The 21,784-nt window shown below is 42.9% G+C and overlaps 1 protein-coding gene across 1 annotated transcript in view; it reads right to left on the bottom strand.

Moving 5' to 3' along the window:
* Nucleotides 1–9,614: 9,614 nt before the first annotated feature.
* LOC143484077 (uncharacterized) overlaps nt 9,615–21,784 on the bottom strand; it is a 39,614-nt gene continuing 27,444 nt past the window's right edge. The window contains exons 17-28 of the mRNA XM_076982573.1: nt 21,147–21,229; nt 20,606–20,732; nt 15,837–16,027; nt 15,329–15,419; nt 15,108–15,231; nt 14,720–14,901; nt 14,412–14,567; nt 14,089–14,222; nt 11,473–11,606; nt 11,128–11,222; nt 10,755–10,989; nt 9,615–10,251 (exon numbers count right to left, since the gene is read on the bottom strand). Coding sequence (XP_076838688.1) covers nt 10,163–10,251; nt 10,755–10,989; nt 11,128–11,222; nt 11,473–11,606; nt 14,089–14,222; nt 14,412–14,567; nt 14,720–14,901; nt 15,108–15,231; nt 15,329–15,419; nt 15,837–16,027; nt 20,606–20,732; nt 21,147–21,229 — 1,641 coding nt within the window. The 3' untranslated portion in view covers nt 9,615–10,162. The remainder of the gene's footprint in view (nt 10,252–10,754; nt 10,990–11,127; nt 11,223–11,472; nt 11,607–14,088; nt 14,223–14,411; nt 14,568–14,719; nt 14,902–15,107; nt 15,232–15,328; nt 15,420–15,836; nt 16,028–20,605; nt 20,733–21,146; nt 21,230–21,784) is intronic.

Raw genomic sequence — 21,784 nt, 5'->3', positions numbered from 1 at the left:
CTCGGAGTCCGTCCCCTCCGTCTCGCCCTCCGACGGTGGGAGACTGTCCTCCTCACCTCCGTAATCCACCGTGCTCTTCGAACACATTGAGGGGGGATAGGACTCTTCCTCCTCGGGAGGGGTGAGGGAAAAGGCGCCCATGCCCACCCAAAACGGCTCATCGGTCTCTTCTTCCTCGGGGAAGACCGAGAGCAGTGCGCTATCCTCTCCCTGCTCTGCGCTCTCGGGCACTGGCACGGGAGAAGACGCGTGTGGGGGTTTGTTCCTGCCACCTCTCACCGCCCGGTGCGGGGGCTCTAGGGACGCGGCGAGGTTCTGGTCCCTCCACATGCGGACCGCGGATTGACGTAGGTGTTCTGCCATCTCCGCGTCCTCCGCTTCCCGAGCCGCGCAGAGCATGTACGCGCACAACGGGTTCCTCATCATCTCCTGCTCGGAGACTGGGGCTTCGTGGTGACGGACCGGGGAAGAGCCGTGGTGGCGACGGCTCTTTCTCTTCCCTTTAGGCGCCCGGGTGGCGTATCCAGGCATACCTCTTTATCTTGGGCTCGTCTTTCTGTGACGTGCGGAGGAACGGACACGACACGTAGCAGATAGGTGCAAACACGAACTTTACTTTGACAATAAAGACGCAGCTTCACTGCGGAGGCGCAAGCACAACAATGTGACACTCACACTGGCATGAAACTTAGACAAAGACGAGCACACGACACTGCGCGAACGCACATTAAATAGGTGAGTTACACAGACCCATGTGACCTCGAGACAAGGCACAGGTGTAACAAACGAACACGCTCACAAACAACCCACACCCACGGAAGTACAAACATGGACATAACAGCACGCAGACGACGTCATGACACGCCCACAGGGAAGGGTCCGGAGCTGTCACCGTGACAATTATATTGTAGCCCCTCACTAGACGCATTGAAAGGACGGACAGAAAGGCGTTGCAGTCGACACTTTATTAAGTAAACTTACAAATATTATATTAAATATTATTAGCTATCAAGCTAACAAAACTATCGGGCTTCAGCTATAGCTTCCTGTGACGCGGGGATGGAGGCAGCAGGAGGCAGAGGCAGAGTATCGAAAGGTTTATTCTCCATAAGGAAACCAAAAAACTCAGGCCACTTGGCAGTAGAGAAACAACTTGATAACAAAGGATAACTGAAGATAAGTAAGGCAGTAGAACGACGTCGGTCAGGAACAGTGATGCAGCAGTCTGTCTCACGGAGCGAGGCGGGGGGTGCAGGAAGTATGCGCAGCACTGGACGTCGCGACCTGTGAGAATATAAAGAGCCCTAGTTTGATTAATGACAGGTGTCAGTCGGGACTGGGAGTGAGGGAGTGACCTGGGGCCTCATTTATAAAACTTTGCGTGGAATCTGGAGTGAAAATGTACAAGCGCTCAAAACCAGGAAATTGCGTGCGCACAAAAAAAATCTGATTTATAAAACCCTGCGTACGCACACCCGCACGTTGTTTCCTCTTTATAAATCACAACCATCTTCAAACTGAGCGCAGCTGAATCAGCCGCACGTTCCGCCTCCACCCCGCCCACTTTTACCCATAAATGGTCAATGCAAATCACTTATAAATATTTAAATGGCAGCTTGCCCCATTCTTTTTGAAGCGGAATAATGGATGAGAAAAAGACGAAAAAACGAAAATTTGGAGAATGTGAAGTGGAAGTCCTTGTTTCAGAGGTCGAGGCAAGGAAAAATGTGTTGTTTGGGAGCCTTAGTAGTGGAGTGACAAACAAACGCAAGTTTGTTGAGTGGCAACATGTGGCTGCAGCTGTTAACAATGTAAGCTCTACAAGCCTACCGTTGCAGAAGTAAAAAAGAAATGGTCGGACTTGAAAGTAGATGCAAAGAAACGGATTTCTTTGCACAGGAAGAGTGCAAGTGCTACTGGTGGGGGAAAGGCCACACTTTCTCCATCTCCTTTTCATGAGAGGATGGCATGTTTAATTGGGGAACCCCTGTTAAGTGGCGTGGTGACTGAAAAGGAGGGCGATACAGACTTGGCTGATGAACCCATCACTGGTGAACCAGGTAAAAACAAATTATCCATAATCGTACATATTTTTAATAAAGACGCAATAATCAGACTTTTTTTCCTAGAATGGTTTATTAAATTATTTAACCATCACTGTTTTTAGAGAGGACTGTGGGAGTGGACAGCAGTCATTCAGCTGAAGACTGCCAACCCGGCCCCAACGGTGTCTCCGGTGCCCCGGTTGCCTCCAGCGGTGCACCACGTGCTTTAAGCGGAGGTCGTGTTCTGACTGAGGCTGTTTTACAAACACAAATAAACACAATTACAGCAATTGACAATTTAACAAATGAGCTTAAAGAGATTAAGGGGATACTGTCTGAAATGTCAAGTACATTAAAAGAACTGTGACGGGCAGGGTGAGCAACTAAAAAGGAAGCGATCACGCCAAGTCTCAGGGAAATAGGATGGTTTAATAGAAAGTGTGCAAACAAAAAACCCGTGCATTGTTCCAAATGAAGGAAATAATAACCAGCAGTCAACTGGTACAAAGACAAGACATATATAGACAAACAAACGACCCTCAGGTGAGACGGATCACGGGTCCCGCCCACCTGAGGGACGAACATCACGTGATCAAAAACAGGGCCGCTGCCGCTGTAAACGGGGAGCGACCGGCAGGGGGCCCCCCCACAACGTGGCAAGAACTTGTTAAAAAATACCTTTGCGTTTCTCTCCAATTATTTATAATCGACGCATCACGTCCTCGCGCAGTCTGACTGCTTGAATATTACGTGCGTCAGGTGGGTAAACATGTGGGTCTGGTTCAGGGTCTTTTGCTTGTTGGTCGGTCATTATCAGGGGGAGACCATTCTGCTGTGCCATGTTGTGTAGCACGGCACATGCTCTCACTATCCGGGTTGTAAAGCAGTCTCCCACCTGATGCATCTAAACAGCGCCATCGGCCTTTTAGCAGCCCGATGGTGCGTTCTACAACAGAGCGTGTCAGAGTGTGCACGTCATTGTAGCGTCTCTCCTCTGTGCTCTGTGGGTTTGGAAATGGAGTGAGGAGCCAGCGCTTGAGCAGGTAGCCACTATCACCTAAAGAAATTAATCAGAGATAATGTTGCATTTACTGCTAGGGCAACTGCTTAAATTAAAATAATAATAATACATTTTAAACTTACCAAGAAGCCAACCATCCCGTACAGCTCCATTTTCAAGACGGGTTCCTACACTGCTGTTCCTCAGAATAAATGAGTCATGAGTAGAACCAGGCCATCGAGCAACTACATTGGTTAAGGTCATTGTAGCATCGCATATGACCTGTACCTTTATAGAATGAATTTGCTTTCTGTTGATGAAAGCAGCTTCATTCTGGCTTGGTGCTCTTATGGCAACATGAGTGCAGTCAATTGCTCCGATTACATTTGGGAAACCGGCCACTGCTGCGAATTGCACTTTAATGTCAGCCTGTTCACTCAAAGTGTAAGGAAACCTGATGTACCAACCTGTCAGGTTTATTATGCCAGATAATACGCCTGACATCATGGAGCTTAAGGATGGTTGAGATATCCCCAACCTGTCGGCTAATTCCCTCTGAAAGCAACCAGTTGCCAGTAGGGGTGGGACGCGATTAAAAAAATTAATCGAATTAATCGGAAGCTTTGTAATTAATTAATCGAAATTAATCGCATTTTAATCGCATTTCAGTATTTAACATGAGAAATATTAATTTAAGTTTGAATGATGAATGAATCAATGAACATAATCATAAACTTCAACATCTTGTTTATTTTTCCACCAGTCTACTACGAAGACCAATATATGTGTAGTGTGCAGAAAACAGTTCAGAACATTGGAAATTCTGACCAAAAATGTTGTTTAATTTAGGGAGTTTTGCTCAGGATATTGGAAGAATTGAAGTAAATCAGAAGATGTTTTTTAATACCATTTTAGATGGTAGACTTTCTTTAATTTGCCAGGCCTCTGCCATAGGCATCTTCATAGTGCCTAGAAGTGGTTTTCTGCATGCTCAAAGCAAATGACTGGATCTTCATCATCTATAGATTCATCATCTATAATGTGAGCTGTCACACCAAGATCATTCTTGTTGCTAACAGAGGTCCAGTGATCCTCAGTCAGAGCCACATTTGTGGCACTCTTCACAATAACCTGTTTTAATTCTTTCCTCATCATACAGCTGCTGGATTTTCTTCGACATTGTCTTTCTGGGGTGAGTTTCCCAAAACGTTCTTAGTGCCAAGTACTTCGTCACCTCGTTCTTACGTACGAGGTTAAGAAGTACTTGGCGCTAAGAACGTTTTGGGAAACTCACCCCTGGACGGTAGTTCGTAACTTGCATCAGTTGACGCAATTCGCAGCGCTTCTTGTAAGTCTTTATCTTCGACCACAGGGAGCGGACAACACAAATAATGTGACGCATCATGTATAAACGCGTGCGGAGTCACGCGCTACGGCCATTCGCGAAAGTTTAATCCAGTCTTAATGGTCCAATGAAGGTCATTTAAAAACCAGGACGTTTCCTCACAGGATGTGAATTACGGACGTTTGGTCACCCTATCGTACTAGGAATACATTTAGCAGCTAAGTTATCATTACTGACCTGCGCGTTAAGCTGGGCGTACACTGTGCGATTTTTGGCCCATTTTCAGCCGATTTTTCACTCGTTTCGGCTCAATCGCGTGTCGTGCATCGTATAGTTTACACAGGTAAACGAGGAACGATTCACACCTCACAACCAACTCCCGATCAGAAATCGCAGCGTCGCAAGAACATCAAACATGTTTGAAATTCAAATCGCTCCTCGTGAGAGTATCGCACTGTTGAAGCAGCTCCACGAGCCGACTCTCCCTGCGATTTAGTCGTACAGTTTGAGCTGGAGCTGAGTACACAATTTAAAATATCACAGTGTACGCCCAGCTTTAGCCGCAACATGTTTTGCGTTGAGGTGGTAACGAAGGGTGGAAGTGCTCCTGTGATAAGCGAACTCCTTCCTACATAAAGTGTAAATAACACTATTTTTGTTTGTACTTCCATCTGAAAGTTTCTTATATTTAAATTTCCCATCCACCAGCGTAGCCTCTTCAGTCATCTCCATCATGATCATCTTATTGTGTGTCCATAATCTGTATGCCCGGAACTCGCGCACTGAGAAACATTCCACGGTGCAAAAGTGTCTCGTCCGTTAAATGCGTTAAAATGCGTTAATTTTTTTAGTGCGTTAATTCTCCTGTAATTAATTAATCGAAATTAACGCGTTAAAGTCCCACCACTAGTTGCCAGGAATCCAAGGGTTGTTAACACCTGTAAATGGACAGGTATTGCTCGATTTCATAGTGTTGGTCTCTCCAAATCTGGACCCAACTCAGCACACAGTGTCAAGAGAATTGCTCTTGGAAACCTAAATCGGCTCAATAACCAGTCATCATCGTTTGCAAAAAAATCTTCATGATCTCGAAAAATACATTGTCGCCTTATTTGGCAGCTCGCTAGGTCTTCGAGTAATGCCAAAAAAGCCATTATGACAGACAGCGCATCAGTCGATCTTGTCTATTTATATAGCTGTGATTTACTGCAAATAGTTACAGCTGTTAATTATCTCAAAATATTAACAAACAATTTCCCTTTACTATATCTTTATTGCTTTATTATTAGTTCCATTTGCTGTCGTCATGATGATGATGATGATAATAAAATACGTTTTATTAAGTACCCTTTTAAAAGTGCAAAATAAAACAATATGTAGAATTAAATTAACTTTAATTAAATAAAATGCAGTGAAATAAAACCAGCTAGAATAAAATAGTACTACAAATAAAGTCGAATAAGATACAGCATGCACTAAAACCTTAAACATACAGACAAAAAATAATGACTGCAAATTAATTAATAATTAATTAATATGTGTTTGTTAATCTTTGTTAATCATTCTGTTCTTAATCTTGATCTATTCGGGATTAACTGATGCCTGAGGATGGTTTGCGCATTTACTTGCAATTCTCTATTTAACCAGATGATGTCACTATTTCCCCACTCTCTCTATCTCTCTCTCCGTTTTACAGGTTTACGGCAGCTCTAGAGTTTGCTTAAAACTACGCACGTTTTTACGCCACATACTTTTTTATAAATCACAGTTTTTGCGTAAGATGTTGCGTGCGCACATTTCAGACCCGTTTTTTTGCGTACGCACGCTTTATAAATGAGGCCCCAGGAGTGAGAGGGCGTGCACAGCACTAGAGTGGGCGTGTGTGTGGAGGGAGGTGTGTGTGCACGCGCCCTCTGGTGGTGTCTGGGCTGACCCACCGTAACACTTCCGAACTGAACTCTCAAAAACCTATAGCTCAGGGTGTCCGTGGGGTTGTAAAAAGTATTAAAAGGTAGTAAATTCAGTTGGCCAAAGTTAAGGTCATTAAAAAGTATTAAAAAGTAATAAACTTCATCTGACGAGGTATTAAATTTTCGAACGCTCATCAAACTGCCTAGACATTTTTGAATTTGTGTTATGTACAGGCCTTTCTCCTAAAATTCCTTAAATTAGATTTATCTATATATTGCTAGCAGTGATATGACGTGACCTGATTGTTCGCGCACGCGCCAGTCACCTAAATACCCTGCTGGTTTGCCGCCAAACCTGTTTGCAAAACACTATGGGATTTAAACAGGCATGAAAATCTGTCACCTTTGAAGTTGAAAAGCGTGACCTATGCGAGTCGTGTACATCCGAGGACTTTTATATATATATAATCTGCCCCTCCGGCTCCTTGAAGGACATTAACCACTGGAGAGCTGCGTGATCAGTCCGGACAGTGAACGGTAGGCCGCAGAGATAGTACCTGAAGTGGTTTATTGTTCTTACAATAGCGAGGAGCTCTCTGCGTGTGACACAATAGCACCTCTTCAAACAGCTGAAAGTCTGTTCACACTCGTGTCCAGACAAAATCACTGCCCTTACGCTGCAGGCGGAACAGGGGTGCAGCTATGCAAGAAAAGCCACGCACAAACCGTCTGTAATAGGATGCTAGGCCAATGAAGCTTTTTAGCTCCCTTAGATTGCACCTTCTCCTCCATAGTGCTTATGCCCTCTCCTCCAATCCTGTGGCCCAGAAATTCCAGTTCTCTCTGCATAACGCCACTTGTCTGGGTGGAGCTTCAGACCTGCTGCTGCTATCTTTTGTAGGGTCTGCCGCAGGGACACCAAGGCGGTCATGAAGGAGCTCCTGTGGACAAGAATGTAATCTAGGTATACTAGGCACTCTTGCCGTGGCATTTTAGCCAGGACCTTTTCCATCAGCCGTTCAAAAGTGGCTGGGGCATTGCACAAGCTGAAACTGAGCACGCGAAATTGCCATAGCCCTCTCTCAGTGCAGAAAGCAGTCTTTGGTTTAGTGTCAGGGCTTAGGGGCACCTGCCGGTACCCGCTGCGTAGATCCAAAGAGGAGAACCAGGACGAGCCAGACTCCAAGTCCAGTGACTCGTCAATGCGGGGCAGCGGGTACGAATCCTTTTTTGTGACGCTATTCAAAGGTCTGTAGTCCACACAAAACCTAATTTTTGGGCTCTTTTTCTTGTTGACCATGACAACCCCCGAGGCCCAGGGACTGTCAGAGGGCTCAATGATCCCAGTCCTTAGCATCTGATCGATCGCGTCGTCAGCGGCTGCCTGATGGACGAGGGGAAGACGGCGAGGGCGCGTTTTGATGGGCCTTGCGTCTCCCGTGTCAATTTCATGCTGCAACAGGTGTGTCAGGCCCACTTCCCCCTCCGTTAACGCAAAAATGTCTTTGAACTCCCACAGTACTTCCCACTCCATTTGCTGCTGGGGTTCCAAGTTATCACAATTCTGCTCCCATATCTCCCTTACTGCTGCCAGCCTATCTAGCTGGAGACTGGGGTGCGGGAGGCAGGGAGGTTGGGGATGAAATGGGGGCTAAAGGGAGATCTGAAACATCTGATGCTCTCGTGGTGGTTGGGTGAAGTCATGGGGTCTGTGTGGGGCATACCATTTCGACGGTGGGACCCCTTGGAAAAGTCAGTGTGTTCTCTCCCAGGTCCAAAACACAGCGGGTAGCCCGAAGAAAGTCTAGTTCTAATATGCATGGCATTCACTGACATTACCCCCACCCGAACAGTGACCACCCCTTTTCCAAGCATCAGGGCTAGCTCACCAGTCACTGTCCGAAGTTTTACTACAGTAGGCTCCAACCGTGTTTCAACTGGGACCAAATCAGGTCACATCAAAGTAGCAGTAGAGCCCGTGTCGACCAGTGCCACACATGGGGTGTCTGCCAGGGTGATGGGGACATGGCAGAAATTTCCCGTGTGCGTCCAGCCCATGACCCGTGCAGATTCCGCGATGTCATCTCCCTCGGGGTGGAGTTGAGATCCCCGACGCCTGTTGGGCTTCATCCAGCAGAGGCAGGTGGGACACAGAGGCAGGGGTCTGCGGAGTCCCATTTATACAGACCCCGTGTCGTTTCCCTGCCCACCAACTTGCCTAGTGCACTGCACGCTGAAGCCACCGCATGGTGACTGCAGCCACACTGCACGGATCAGTTCCGTTAACTCAGCAGCCCACGCCGGTTTCTCTTGGCCTGAGCTCTCTTGGATCACAGTCCTCACAATGGGGCCAGCGCCAGCGTGGCAGCTGTCTGCAGCTGCTCCCTCCGCCTCTCTCTCTAGGGCCAGCTCCAGTGCCTCCTGCAGCATGCGAGGATGGGCCAGTTGCGTCTGTATACGTAACTCTCTAGGAGTTATGGCACGGATGAACTGGTCTCTGGCCAGCTCGTTTTGCACGTCAGCAGCCATGTGCGCATATGCCCTCCTAGTTAGGGTTTCAATGTCATTGGCCAGTGCACAAAGAGGCTCTCCATTCAGCCTCTGCAGGCTTGCCAGCCCTGAGCACAGAACACCAGGCTGGTTACACTGTCCGAAACGCCATTCCAGAGCCCCCACTAAAGCCCCATAGTCATCCCTTTTAGCTGGGCTTAGCAATAGCAAGCATGTTAGGGCTTCATCAGTAAGGCACAGAGCCAGCTGAAGTGATTTCATGTCCTCTGACCAGCCCGCAGCCCTTGCTAGCCGTTCAAATTGGGCATGGAAAGCCTCCCAGTCCGCTCTACCAGAATATTTTGGCATTTTCAGTTGGAGCTGGTTGCCATCTACGTTTACCTTAGGTCGTGCGTCGCCGTGAGGTTTCACGCATGCGCGGTCCTCCTCCTTCACCGAGCAAAACCCAGCATCGGCAGCTAGCCTCTTGGCTGTCTGTCTCACATGCTCTGAAGCACGCTCAGAGCTCATCCCAAGCCAGGAAGCACCAGCGTACTCGCCGTCCATCGCCTCCTCTTTAATACGCAGTGCGTTAGTCTCGCCCTGCTGTGCGGTCATCTAGTTGGTTGATAATGCTAGCAAGCCTGGTCCGAGCTAAACGCAGCCCAGCCCCCCTATGTTTTTCCCCAATCACATGCTTGTTTATGCCCTAAACACAACGGAGCATTCTCAACCGTTAATAAACACGAACATTAATGCAGATTTGCTACAATATAATAATATACAAAGTATCTTGGAGAAACAAGGAGATACATACAAAAAACCCAGATATAATATTTAAATTTTATTGACCATGAATGAGAATTTAATGTTATTTTGTTAATGATTTGACAGATTTTATTCTTAGTATAATTAATTTAAAAAGAAATCAGAAAATTGTCACAATCCAAGTATTGCAGATCAATAACACTAATAATAATATCAATTTGTACAATATATAAATGAATACAACACAGATGCTAAATCACTATTATGTATAAATTTCTCCTTATTAGTATTTATTTAGCTATTATTTTTGATTGCAGAAATATAAACAAGCCAGTAATATTTAGATTATAATTGTAATTATAATGTGTAGCAACTGTTTTAAGTTATTTTAGACACAATTATTTTAAGTTAATTTAGAGTGCAATGTAAAAACATTAAGACAGGAACATAGTGAGAGGCCATGGCATGATTATTATATACGATATTATATATGACATGTTTCAGTGTAGATATATAAAAGTGTAAAATCAATAATCACTTTAACTAATAATTTGTTAGCAGACTGTGTTTACAGTGGTTGGTGTGTATTTGCAGTGTTTGATGGTTATTGCACTACATGAAAAGTGACCATCAGGAGTCCTACAATCAGAGAGAGACACCACGGTCCTGCATCACGGTGCACTGCTGCATATCCTGAAACACACACACACATCGTTTCTGTTTACCTTACGCATTAGTCCCTACATTACAGAAATTATGGACTATGGTAATCATCACAGTAATGACATTATGGACTATGGTAATCATTACAATAATGACATTATGGACTTTGGTAATAATTACAGTAATGACATTATGGATTATGGTAATCATTATAGTAATGACATTATGGACTGTGGTAATAATTACAGTAATGACATTATGAACTGTGGTAATCATTACAGTAATGACATTATGGATTATGACACTAATTAAGGTAATCATCACAGTAATGACATTACAGACTAAGGTAATCATTACAGTAATGACATTATGAACTATGGTAATCATTACAGTGATAACACTAGTTAAACTGATCATTGCAATAACTGTAATGCAGTGCTTGTTACAGAAATAATTTAAAAATATGCACTTACATGAATGTGGGATATTGTTTATTGCTCAAATACAATTTGTGTTGTTTTAAATGGTCGTACCTGCTGTGCTATTGGCAGTTGTCATGCTGGCATTAATGTACACGGTTGTGGTGGAGGTGTTTGTAGGTGAAGGTGTGGTGGAAGTTTTTCCTCCTGTCAGACCGATGCCCAGGGTGTCCAGCAGAGACTGATACTGCAGTCCCACCCAGGATTGGACCACTGGGTTGCTTTCAAACATCTTCAGGGTGGGTAGATTTGACCCCAGTAGATTACTAACTGTACTCACATTCAGACTCTGAGTGACACACACACACACACACACACACACACACACACAAAGATAAAGCATAAATGTAAAAAATATACCAAAAAAACAGAATAAATGTGTCAATACAAATAGTTTTTACATTCTCATTCTTTCCTTATATCATACCATGATCACATTTGGGTCCAGGTTAATGAAGGTGGTTATATCCATGCTGATGTTCTTAGCAGCAAGAGTTATTATATCTGACAGAGGAGCTCCACCTACAGACAGACACACAGACATGCAGGTGTGAATTCATTTTGGGACTGAAAATTCTTCTGGAGCCACTGATAAATTGGAATAAAAAAAAAAATCAGTCCTACCTGTGTTTGCGTGTGTGTGTGTTTATGTGTGTATTTATGTTTGTGTGTGTTAGATATATCCAGGTAAGAGTTGATGAGTGTGTGTGTGTGTGTGTGTGTGTGTGTGTGTGTGTGTGTGTGTGTGTGTGTGTGTGTGTGTGAGTTTTACCCAGGTAAGAGCTGATGAGCAGGAAGTAGTCTGAGACATTTCTGCGTTCAGGGCTAAATGAGATGTTAGCGATGTTGTACAGAGCTGTTTTCTGATCAATGGAGCACGATGATACATTCATGGGGTTTGCAAGTCTGCAGAAAAAAACAAGATGGCAAGAGACTGAGAGTATTTTACCTAAAGGGAGGGAACACCACATTCTCTTATAGTGCTTTATTCATCTTTGATGCCATGAGAAACACTGTGGAATGCTGAGATCTTATATTAGATTTTTCTACGGTACACCATTGGAAAGCTGTCACAACATGTAGTGTCTTGAAGTGTCATACGGTGTCATACAGGATCCTGTCATACAAGGTCCTGCATGTCATACAGGGTCCTGCATGTCATACAGTTAATGATCAGTGTAAGTTAATGATAATTGTATGTTAATGATCAGCGTAAGGTAATGATAATTCTATGTTAATGTTAATTGTAAGTTAATGATCATTGTAAGGTAATGATAATTGTAAGTTAATGATCAGTGTAAGTTAATGATAATTGTAAGTTAATGATCATTGTAAGGTAATGATAATTGTAAGTTAATTATAAGTGTAAGGTAATGATAATTGTAAGTTAATGATCATTGTAAGTTAATGATAATTGTAAGTTAATGATCAGTGTAAGTTAATGATAATTGTATGTTAATGATCTGTGTAAGTTAATGATAATTGTAAGTTAATGATCAGTGTAAGTTAATGATAATTGTATGTTAATGATCTGTGTAAGTTAATGATCACTGTAAGTTAATGATCATTGTAAGGTAATGATCATTGTAAGTTAATGATCATTGTAAGTTAATGATAATTGTAAGTTAATGATCACTGTAAGGTAATGATAATTGTAAGTTAATGATCACTGTAAGTTAATGATAATTGTATGTTAATGATCTGTGTAAGTTAATGATCACTGTAAGTTAATGATCATTGTAAGGTAATGATCATTGTAAGTTAATGATCAGTGTAAGGTAATGATAATTGTAAGTTAATGATCACTGTAAGGTAATGATAATTGTAAGTTAATGATCAGTGTAAGTTAATGATAATTGTAAGTTAGTGATCAGTGTAAGTTAATGATAATTGTAAGTTAATGATCAGTGTAAGTTAATGATAATTGTATGTTAATGATCAGTGTAAGTTAATGATAATTCTATGTTAATGATCATTGTAAGGTAATGATCATTGTAAGTTTATGATCAGTGTAAGTTAATGATAATTGTAAGGTAATGATCATTGTAAGTTAATGATCAGTGTAAGTTAATGATAATTGTAAGTTAATGATCATTGTAAGGTAATGATAATTGTAAGTTAATGATCATTGTAAGGTAATGATAATTGTAAGTTAATGATCAGTGTAACGTAATGATCATTGTAAGTTAATGATCAGTGTAAGTTAATGATCACTGTAAGTTAACTGTGCTGCTAATTTCCAGTTAGCTGCTGTATTTCTTGTTTAATTCCCTGCATCTTTTCTTTTATGCACACTCGTTCCCTGTTACTCTACATTACACATACATTCATCCTGTCAGAAATTCTTACAAATAACACTTTAAAAGGTGAGGAACTAAAGTGAGGATTGTTATTAACCCTCTTGTCGTGTTCGGGTCAAATCTGACCGATTTAAGTGTGTGATTTTTTAATCAGGTAAGACACCAACCCACTGGCCCTGCCCCCTTCTGTAAGGCCACCCCCTCCCCAAGTTTCTACCCAATGAGAACACAGCCAGCTGTGCCTCAATGAGCATGCATGTAAGTCTGTGTGTCTGCATGTGTGTCTGCATGTGTGTCTGCATGTAAGTTTCTGTGTGTCTGCATGTGTGTCTGCATGTACGTTTCTGTGTGTCTGCATGTGTGTCTGCATGTGTGTCTGCATGTGTGTCTGCATGTACGTTTCTGTGTGTCTGCATGTGTGTCTGCATGTGTGTCTGCATGTAAGTTTCTGTGTGTCTGCATGTGTGTCTGCATGTAAGTTTCTGTGTGTCTGCTTGTGTGTCTGCATGTGTGTCTGCATGTAAGTTTCTGTGTGTCTGCATGTGTGTCTGCATGTGTGTCTGCATGTAAGTTTCTGTGTGTCTGCATGTGTGTCAGCATGTGTGTCTGCATGTGTGTCTGCTTGTGTGTCTGCATGTGTGTCTGCTTGTGTGTCTGCTTGTGTGTCTGCTTGTGTGTCTGCATGTAAGTCTCTGTGTGTCTGCATGTGTGTCTGCATGTGTGTCTGCTTGTATGTCTGCATGTAAGTCTCTGTGTGTCTGCATGTGTGTCTGCTTGTGTGTCTGCATGTGTGTCTGCATGTGTGTCTGCTTGTATGTCTGCTTGTATGTCTGCATGTAAGTCTCTGTGTGTCTGCTTGTGTGTCTGCTTGTGTGTCTGCTTGTGTGCCTGCATGTGTGCCTGCTTGTGTGTCTGCATGTGTGTCTGCATGTGTGTCTGCATGTGTGTCTGCTTGTGTGTCTGCTTGTGTGCCTGCATGTGTGTCTGCTTGTGTGTCTGCTTGTGTGTCTGCTTGTGTGTCTGCATGTGTGTCTGCATGTGTGTCTGCTTGTGTGTCTGCTTGTGTGTCTGCTTGTGTGTCTGCTTACCTTAGGCTGTTAGCACTTATATTGCTGAGTACAGTCGCATTCAAGGAACAAATGTTCGACATGATGGCATTTATTTCAGCTCTTCCCAAAGTGTTGCCAGACACGCGTAGATAATTCATAATCACTGCATTACTCTACACACACACACACACACACAAACACAAATGTACGCATTATTTCTTTAGCATGAAAACAATATCTAAAAAATGTGGGTATATCAACTATTAAATATCATCCAACAATTATCATTTGTTAACACATTTTCATGTTTTAGTTCCATGTTGCCAATCTATTCCACACAGATTCACTGAATTAAATGATACCTGATCTGAAGTCCAGGCCCCATAAGTTGGGTTCATTAAAGAGGACAGTGTGTCGATCGTGGTGATCTTCCAGCTGTTGATCTCACTGACGTTGGCCACACGAGACGTGGAGCCCAGTAGCTGAAGCACACTGTCCCCAAGGCCTGAGGGATATGCCTGCAATACACACAGACACACACACACACAATCAAAAACAAATACGCCTTAGAGTTTAATACATGCTGCCACCCCAAGCCCCGATGGATACACCTGAAACACACACACATACACACACACACACTCATCATCGAGGTGTTAGTATAGCTGACCTGGTTTAGTTTGTTCAGAATGACCCTCTCCATGCCAATATCCACCACTTTCTGAGTGACAGCTGCCACGTTACTTGTTAGCATGGTTACATTCAGACAGAGATCAAACTGTGTGGAATCGTAGCCGATAGGGAACGATGGATCTGCAATGGTTGCTTCTGTGATTTCACCTGCAGTACATCCTGTCAGACAGAGAAAAAAAGATGAACATATTTAATGCTGTTTGTACTGTAGCTATACTAACTACAAAATAAACATAACCCTGCCCACTTTGTTTTTGTCTGTAATGAAGACCAAGAAGTATGTTTTCACTACATTTGTGAGGACATTTAAAGTTATCTAACCCTGTGACCTGCTCTGTTTTTATGACATGGGTGCATGTTTGTACCTGCAGCACGTCTGGATCTGAAGTTTGAGTTGCATTCAGTAAATAAACTTTGTAGCTTTATTACTGGGGTATTCGCCGACCTCAGGACTGGCATGAATGACTGCATAAACGGCTTCTTCACAGTCTTCAAAATTGAACACAAAACATGCAAGTACAAAAATGAACAAATAAATAGTGTACAACACCACCTACAATGTTTAAGAAATGAAGAGGTTACATACAGAGGGAAACTGAGCCCAGAATCCTCGTGTGAAGTGGAGGGGCAGGTTGCCTAACTGCTGTAGAGTCTGTAGTTTCCATGTTGAGGGATTTCTGAGAACAGAAGAACACTCTAGGTAAAACACTATGCTGCTGAAACACTAATAAACACTAATAAGTTCATGAGGTCAACCACCAGTATTCACATTACACATAAACACTACTACAACTTCACCCATTCACCACATACTGGGCCAAATCATAAACTAGACAGGAATATTTATTTAAGTTGTCCTATCAGGTCTACATATAGTTTTGCTTTCCTGAAGAAATCTTTAATCAAGGTCAAGTAGGGTTATACTTTTATGAAAATTAATATGAAAATTAAAATCTATTATTCATAGATATTTTTCATTTCACTAACATAGTAGTTCATGGTACACTTTTTCGGTAAATGTTCTATCATGTCCTTTAAAACAACTTTAAACCCTCTTTTCTCATTGGCATTATCCATACAGCAATGTGTCTCACCCGTAGGGCGTTTTGCCACTGAAGAGCAGTGTCTGTATACCCGTGACCTGAGAGGCAGTCAGGTCTCCACAGTTCTTCAGGTTCTCTATGATGAGTGGGTCAGAGTTCTGGATGTAGGAGGAGTCTAGTGTGCAGACCATATTACCCAGAATTCCCACCTGACTGTTGCTCAGACTAAAGCCAGAAATACCCTAAAACAGCAGAAAATATGAATGCATGAATATGTGTGTGTGTGTGTGTGTATTAATACACGCACTTTTCTCATATTCAAGGTTATGTTCCACAAAACAAAGAAAAAACTCACAATCATTAAAAACAGACATAAGACAACCAGGCAGAGGCAAATCACCAATGCAGTAGGATATTACATAATAGAGTGGAAATGTGGAGAGAAACGTTTTAAAGGTGGACGTTACAGTATTAATAATTTAATTATTATTATTATAGCACCTTTCATACATACATGCAACTCAAGTGATTTACAGAATAAATAAAAAGAAACATTAAAAGGAATCAAATATAATGCATATAAGGAGAGAGATACAATAATGCCTATAAGGAGAGAGAGACAGTAATGCCTATAAGGAGAGAGACAGTAATGCCTATAAGGAGAGATACAGTAATGCCTATAAGGAGAGACAGTAATGCCTATAAGGAGAGAGACAGTAATGCCTATAAGGAGAGACAGTAATGCCTATAAGGAGAGACAGTAATGCCTATAAGGAGAGATACAATAATGCCTATAAGGAGAGAGACAGTAATGCCTATAAGGAGAGACAGTAATGCCTATAAGGAGAGATACAGTAATGCCTATAAGGAGAGATACAATAATGCCTATAAGGAGAGAGACAGTAATGCCTATAAGGAGAGAGACAGTAATGCCTATAAGGAGAGACAGTAATGCCTATAAGGAGAGAGACAGTAATGCCTATAAGGAGAGAGAGACAGTGATGCCTATAAGTACACTGTTACACACCACTGGTACACTGTTACACACCACTGGTACACTGTTAAACACCACTGGTACATTGTTACACACCACTGGTACACTGTTACACACCACTGGTGCCCAGCACTTCTAGTTTTATTATTATCAGACAAACGAATATTAGCAGCAACATCACAAATTTGACTGACATTGTAATAGTTTAGCACTGCCCCGCCTATGACCACCAGAGGGCGCTCAAGGTCTACATCTAACAGACGTGATCAGCGAAGATGAGAATCAGCTGATTCGCTCCCTACTTAGGGAGGCCGTTGACTTCTCATCTTCGCTGAGTTGTTTGTTCTTTCCCGAGCAGCCAGCCGGTAACGTTTCTCTTGGTATTCTCCCGTTGTCTTTTGCCTCTCTCCCTCTCCCTCTCCCTCTCTCTCTCTCCCTCTCTCTCTCTCCCTCTCTCTCTCCCTCTCCCTCTCTCTCTCTCCCTCTCCCTCTCCCTCTCTCCCTCTCCCTCTCCCTCTCTCTCTCTCTCCCTCTCCCTCTCTCTTGTTTTCCAAGTGTTTACACTTCTGCGCCCTTTTGGCTCCATCTCAAGTCCCCCCCCCCCCCGCTGTATTTTCTCTGATCTTTCTTCTGTTGTTTTTTCCTTCGTGCTGCCTTTCACGAAGACGTTTTCCTTTTCACTTTTCCCGCGAGCGTTTTGGTGGAGGTTTCAGTTTAGTGGTTTTTTGTTTGGGTTTAGTTCGACCTCCGCGGTGTATGCGAGTTCGCCTAAGCATTACTCCGGAGACCCGGAGGAGTGTAGAGGCTTTCTGCTACAATGTTCTCTTATTTTTGAACAACAGCCGTCACGCTTCCCCACTGAGAGAGCCAAGGTAGCCTACATGATGGCTCTCCTCTCTGGGAAGGCGTTGTTGTGGGCAACCCCTGTGTGGGAGAACCAGCCTGATGTATGCGCTTCCTTTGAGCGTTTCTCCGAGGCCATGCGGCAGGCATTCCATCATCCTGCCTCTGGGGGGGGTAGTGGGCAGTCGCCTGTTACGGCTACGCCAAGGCAGGCAATCTGTGGCTGACTACTCCCTGGAGTTCAGAACGCTGGCAGCAGAGTAAATGGGGACCCACAGCCCTGATGGCTAACCCTAACCCTAACCCTGATGGCTGTCTATCAGGAGGGCCTAAACGACAACCTGAAAGACGAGCTGGCCGTTTGAGAACCCCCTGACAGCCTTGATGAATGTATTGACCTCACGGTCAGGTTGGATAACCGGCTGCAGGAGCGTACTCAGCGGCATCGGTCTCAAGCCACCAGTGCCGCACACTCAGTAGGCTCGTTCGCCAATAGTAGCGAGAACCAAGATCAACACCAAGAGCAGCCCATGCAGATAGGTCAGGCCCGATGAGACCCGCTTGAAAGGGAGTTACGCATGCGGGAGGGTCCGTGTCTGTATTGTGGCACAGAGGGGCACAAACGCACCACATGCCCTAATCTACAGGGAAAAGGGGGGGGGGGGGGGGGGGGGGGGGGGGGGGGTTCGCCGGTAGACGGGAGGCCTTCGGGGGGCCCTTTGGGTTCTCCCCATCCTAACGGTTTGACCCTTCATGCCACGCTGTCATGACGGGGTTCAGCCGAACACAGGCTGCTTGCGTTCGTGGACTCAGGGGCGGCTGGTAATTTCATTGACGCTGGTCTGGTTAAAGTACTCGGGGTGCCTTTGGTCCCGCTTAGCACTCCGTTGGCTGTGGCCGCTGTGGACGGCAGGTCACTGTCCTCAGGGGGGGTGCCGTTAACCCTAACTATAGGAGAGCACACCGAACGCGTAGTCCTCTATGTCATGGTATGGAGTTGCATGACTCCTGTTTCCAGCCTTACGAGGAGTCATGAACAAATCAATTCACTAATCCCACTAGAGTGCAGCAGTAACAATTTTATGAAATTCTTTAATGATAAGATTGATAAAATTATGGAAGGCTGCTATCTCGGAGCCTGTCAACATGCCAATGCACCTTGACAGCTGTCTGGTCAGCTCTGATGCCCTGTTAGAGTGATTCTCCCAAAGTGGTCGTGAGGAGCTTATTTCATTGGTGGAATCTGCTAAGCCCTCCACATGCATACTAGATGCCGTACCAACCCATCTACTTAAAGAATTACTGCATAGCAATTTAGAACCTTTGCTTACCATAATTAACTATATTTATCTGGGGGTCAGATTTGGCAGAGAGCTCTGACCTGTGGGCCAGACAGTTTTCAGACCTATACCACCATACTTAATTGTTGATGGGGGGTGGGGTGGTGAACGTAATTTGTTGACCAGGGGGGGTGGCGAACGTAATTTTTCTCCCGAATTTGGCCGCCAGTTGAATAACCCTGGTGTAGATCCATTGACTCAGATGGAGAAGAAAAAACCCTGGCCTATTCTCTGAGCCTGGGCTACATTCCCAGTTCATTTGAACTTGAAAGTCATCAAGCCACTAATTAAAAAACCTGGTCTTAACCCCAGTAAATATATCTTGGCCTTGTTTCCAGGAATATTAATATCAGATGAAATATAGTACGAGAGGGCAGTATTTAGGACTGCCCAATAATTTAAGAAGTGATCCGGGTAAGTTTAATTTAAGAAGTGATCCGGGTAAGTTTAGGACTGCCCAATAATTTAAGAAGTGATCCGGGTAAGTGTAATTTAAGAAGTGATCCGGGTAAGTGTAATTTAAGAAGTGATCCGGGTAAGCTAATGCATGGACATTGCGAGAAACCACCTGAGGGAACCAGTCTAGTCTTTAAGGGGGCAATCTGTTCCAACATATCAGAAATAGAGAGAAAAGATGTCAAGTAGGGCAGGAAAGGTCAGAGACAGATGAGAGAGAGGAACACTGAAGACGGGTAAAGGAACTGAGAGGGTCAACAACTTTGACACTGTGAAAAGAAATAAAAGAGATAGTGTATGGCCGAGAGACAGGAGTGCTATAAATGCTAGTTTATGATCAGAGATGCCAACTAGCGATCCAGTGACAGAATTAATAGACACGCCAGAATAGCAAACTAAATCCAGTGACAGAATTAATAGACACGCCAGATTAGCAAACTAAATCCAGTGACAGAATTAATAGACACGCCAGATTAGCAAACTAAATCCAGTGACAGAATTAATAGACACGCCAGATTAGCAAACTAAATCCAGTGACAGAATTAATAGACACGCCAGATTAGCAAACTAAATCCAGTGACAGAATTAATAGACACGCCAGATTAGCAAACTAAATCCAGTGTGTAGCCACACGAGTTGGGAAAACAGCATACTGGGTCAAAGAAAAACAATCAAGCACCGACAAAAACTCAACAGACACTGAGCTGACAGTTTCCACATGGATATTGAAATCACCAAGGATAATTAATGTAAGAGCCAAATTACAAAAAGTGTTTGGTGAGTGTTAGTTTACTATGATAATTTAACATAAAAAGTATTTTCTGGAGCTTTTAATTTGAAAGGTGCAATTTATATTCAGCGAGGAAATCCTATTGGTCAAGAAAACTGCTGTTGCACATGTTAAGGAAAAAATAAAAGACACATAACAGAAAACTGGACTCCAATGCGAGTGAATAAACGTGGGTAGTGAAAAGGTTATTAGTTAGGATACCACTCGGAGCCTTGGGTTAGGGTTAAGGTTAGGGTTACACATGTACGCTGTGCACACTGAATAGGCCTACTGCAACTATATTTAATTAGTTGGACATACAGCACAAACCAAAGTGAGGAATTTTCTAAATTAATGAGACAGAGAGTGAGGTGTGTGCATGTGGGTGTTTATGTGAAAGTGAGATGTGTGTGTTTACCAGGCAGGTTTGTGCATTCTTGAACAGAGTTTTCTGTATGTTGAGGAAGCTGGAAGGAATAGAGAAATCTGCTGCACCCAGAGCGCTGAAATACGAACTGCAGTTCACTGTCTGTACCATGTTATAGCTGCAACACACACAAACACACATCAAATACACATTATAAAGAAACAGAAAGATTGTCATCAATTAAACCTTTAATTAACCTGCAGAAATGAAAAAAGCTCAACAATTATAATAAAAATGAAAAACTATAAAAATAAATGAGATGAGATTTTAATCTTATGAGACTTTACTCTTTATCTTTATATGTTAATAAGGATATTAATAAAAATGTGTTATTCATATGTTAATGAGGATATTAATATTAATGTGTTATTAATGCAAACAAGCAAAAAAGTTGCAGCTTTACTTTAAGTTTGAATGATGTTAGTGACAAAAGACTCAAACAATTTTGCTTGTATTTTAATGAATAGAGTATTTGTCCTAATGAAAATACAGTGTGTGTGTGTGTGTGTGTGTGTGTGTGTGTGGTACTCACTCGTAGTAGAGAAGCATATCAGGATGGACATCACTGAAGGTGAAAGATGAGTCGCCTTTCACATAGTTGTACATGCTGGTCAGCTGCAGTACAGAACACATCGAGAATCACACAACTGTTACACCATTTCACACTGCTGTTACATGCCACTGCTACATTGTTAAACACCACTGTTACACAATTACACACCACTGGTACATTGTTAAACACCACTGTTACATCATTACACACCACTGGTACACTGTTACACACCACTGGTACACTGTTACACACCACTGGTACACAGCACTTCTAGTATTATTATTAGCAGACAAACGAATATTAGCAGCAACATCACAAATTTGACTGACGACAGACCAAGGTTGTAATAGTTTTGGATTTTTCATTATAGTTTAGTTTATTTTAATTGTGACTTTTTTCTAACTTTCTAATTAGTTTTTAGTTTGTTTTTAGAACATGTTTGCTAGTTTTTATTAGTTTTAATTTTTTTTAAAGCTTAGTTTTAGTTTAGTTTTCATTAGCTCTAGCATTAGTTTTAGTTTTTTCATACTTTGGGTTATTTGTCAGGATTCAAAAAGGTCAGAGTACATATTGTGTAGGCTACTGTAAATTTTAAAAAATGTATTCAATTACAGGGT

This window comes from Brachyhypopomus gauderio, chromosome 20 (assembly GCF_052324685.1).
Source record: "Brachyhypopomus gauderio isolate BG-103 chromosome 20, BGAUD_0.2, whole genome shotgun sequence".
Taxonomy (NCBI): domain Eukaryota; kingdom Metazoa; phylum Chordata; class Actinopteri; order Gymnotiformes; family Hypopomidae; genus Brachyhypopomus; species Brachyhypopomus gauderio.
This window is presented reverse-complemented; position numbering and strand designations above follow the sequence as displayed.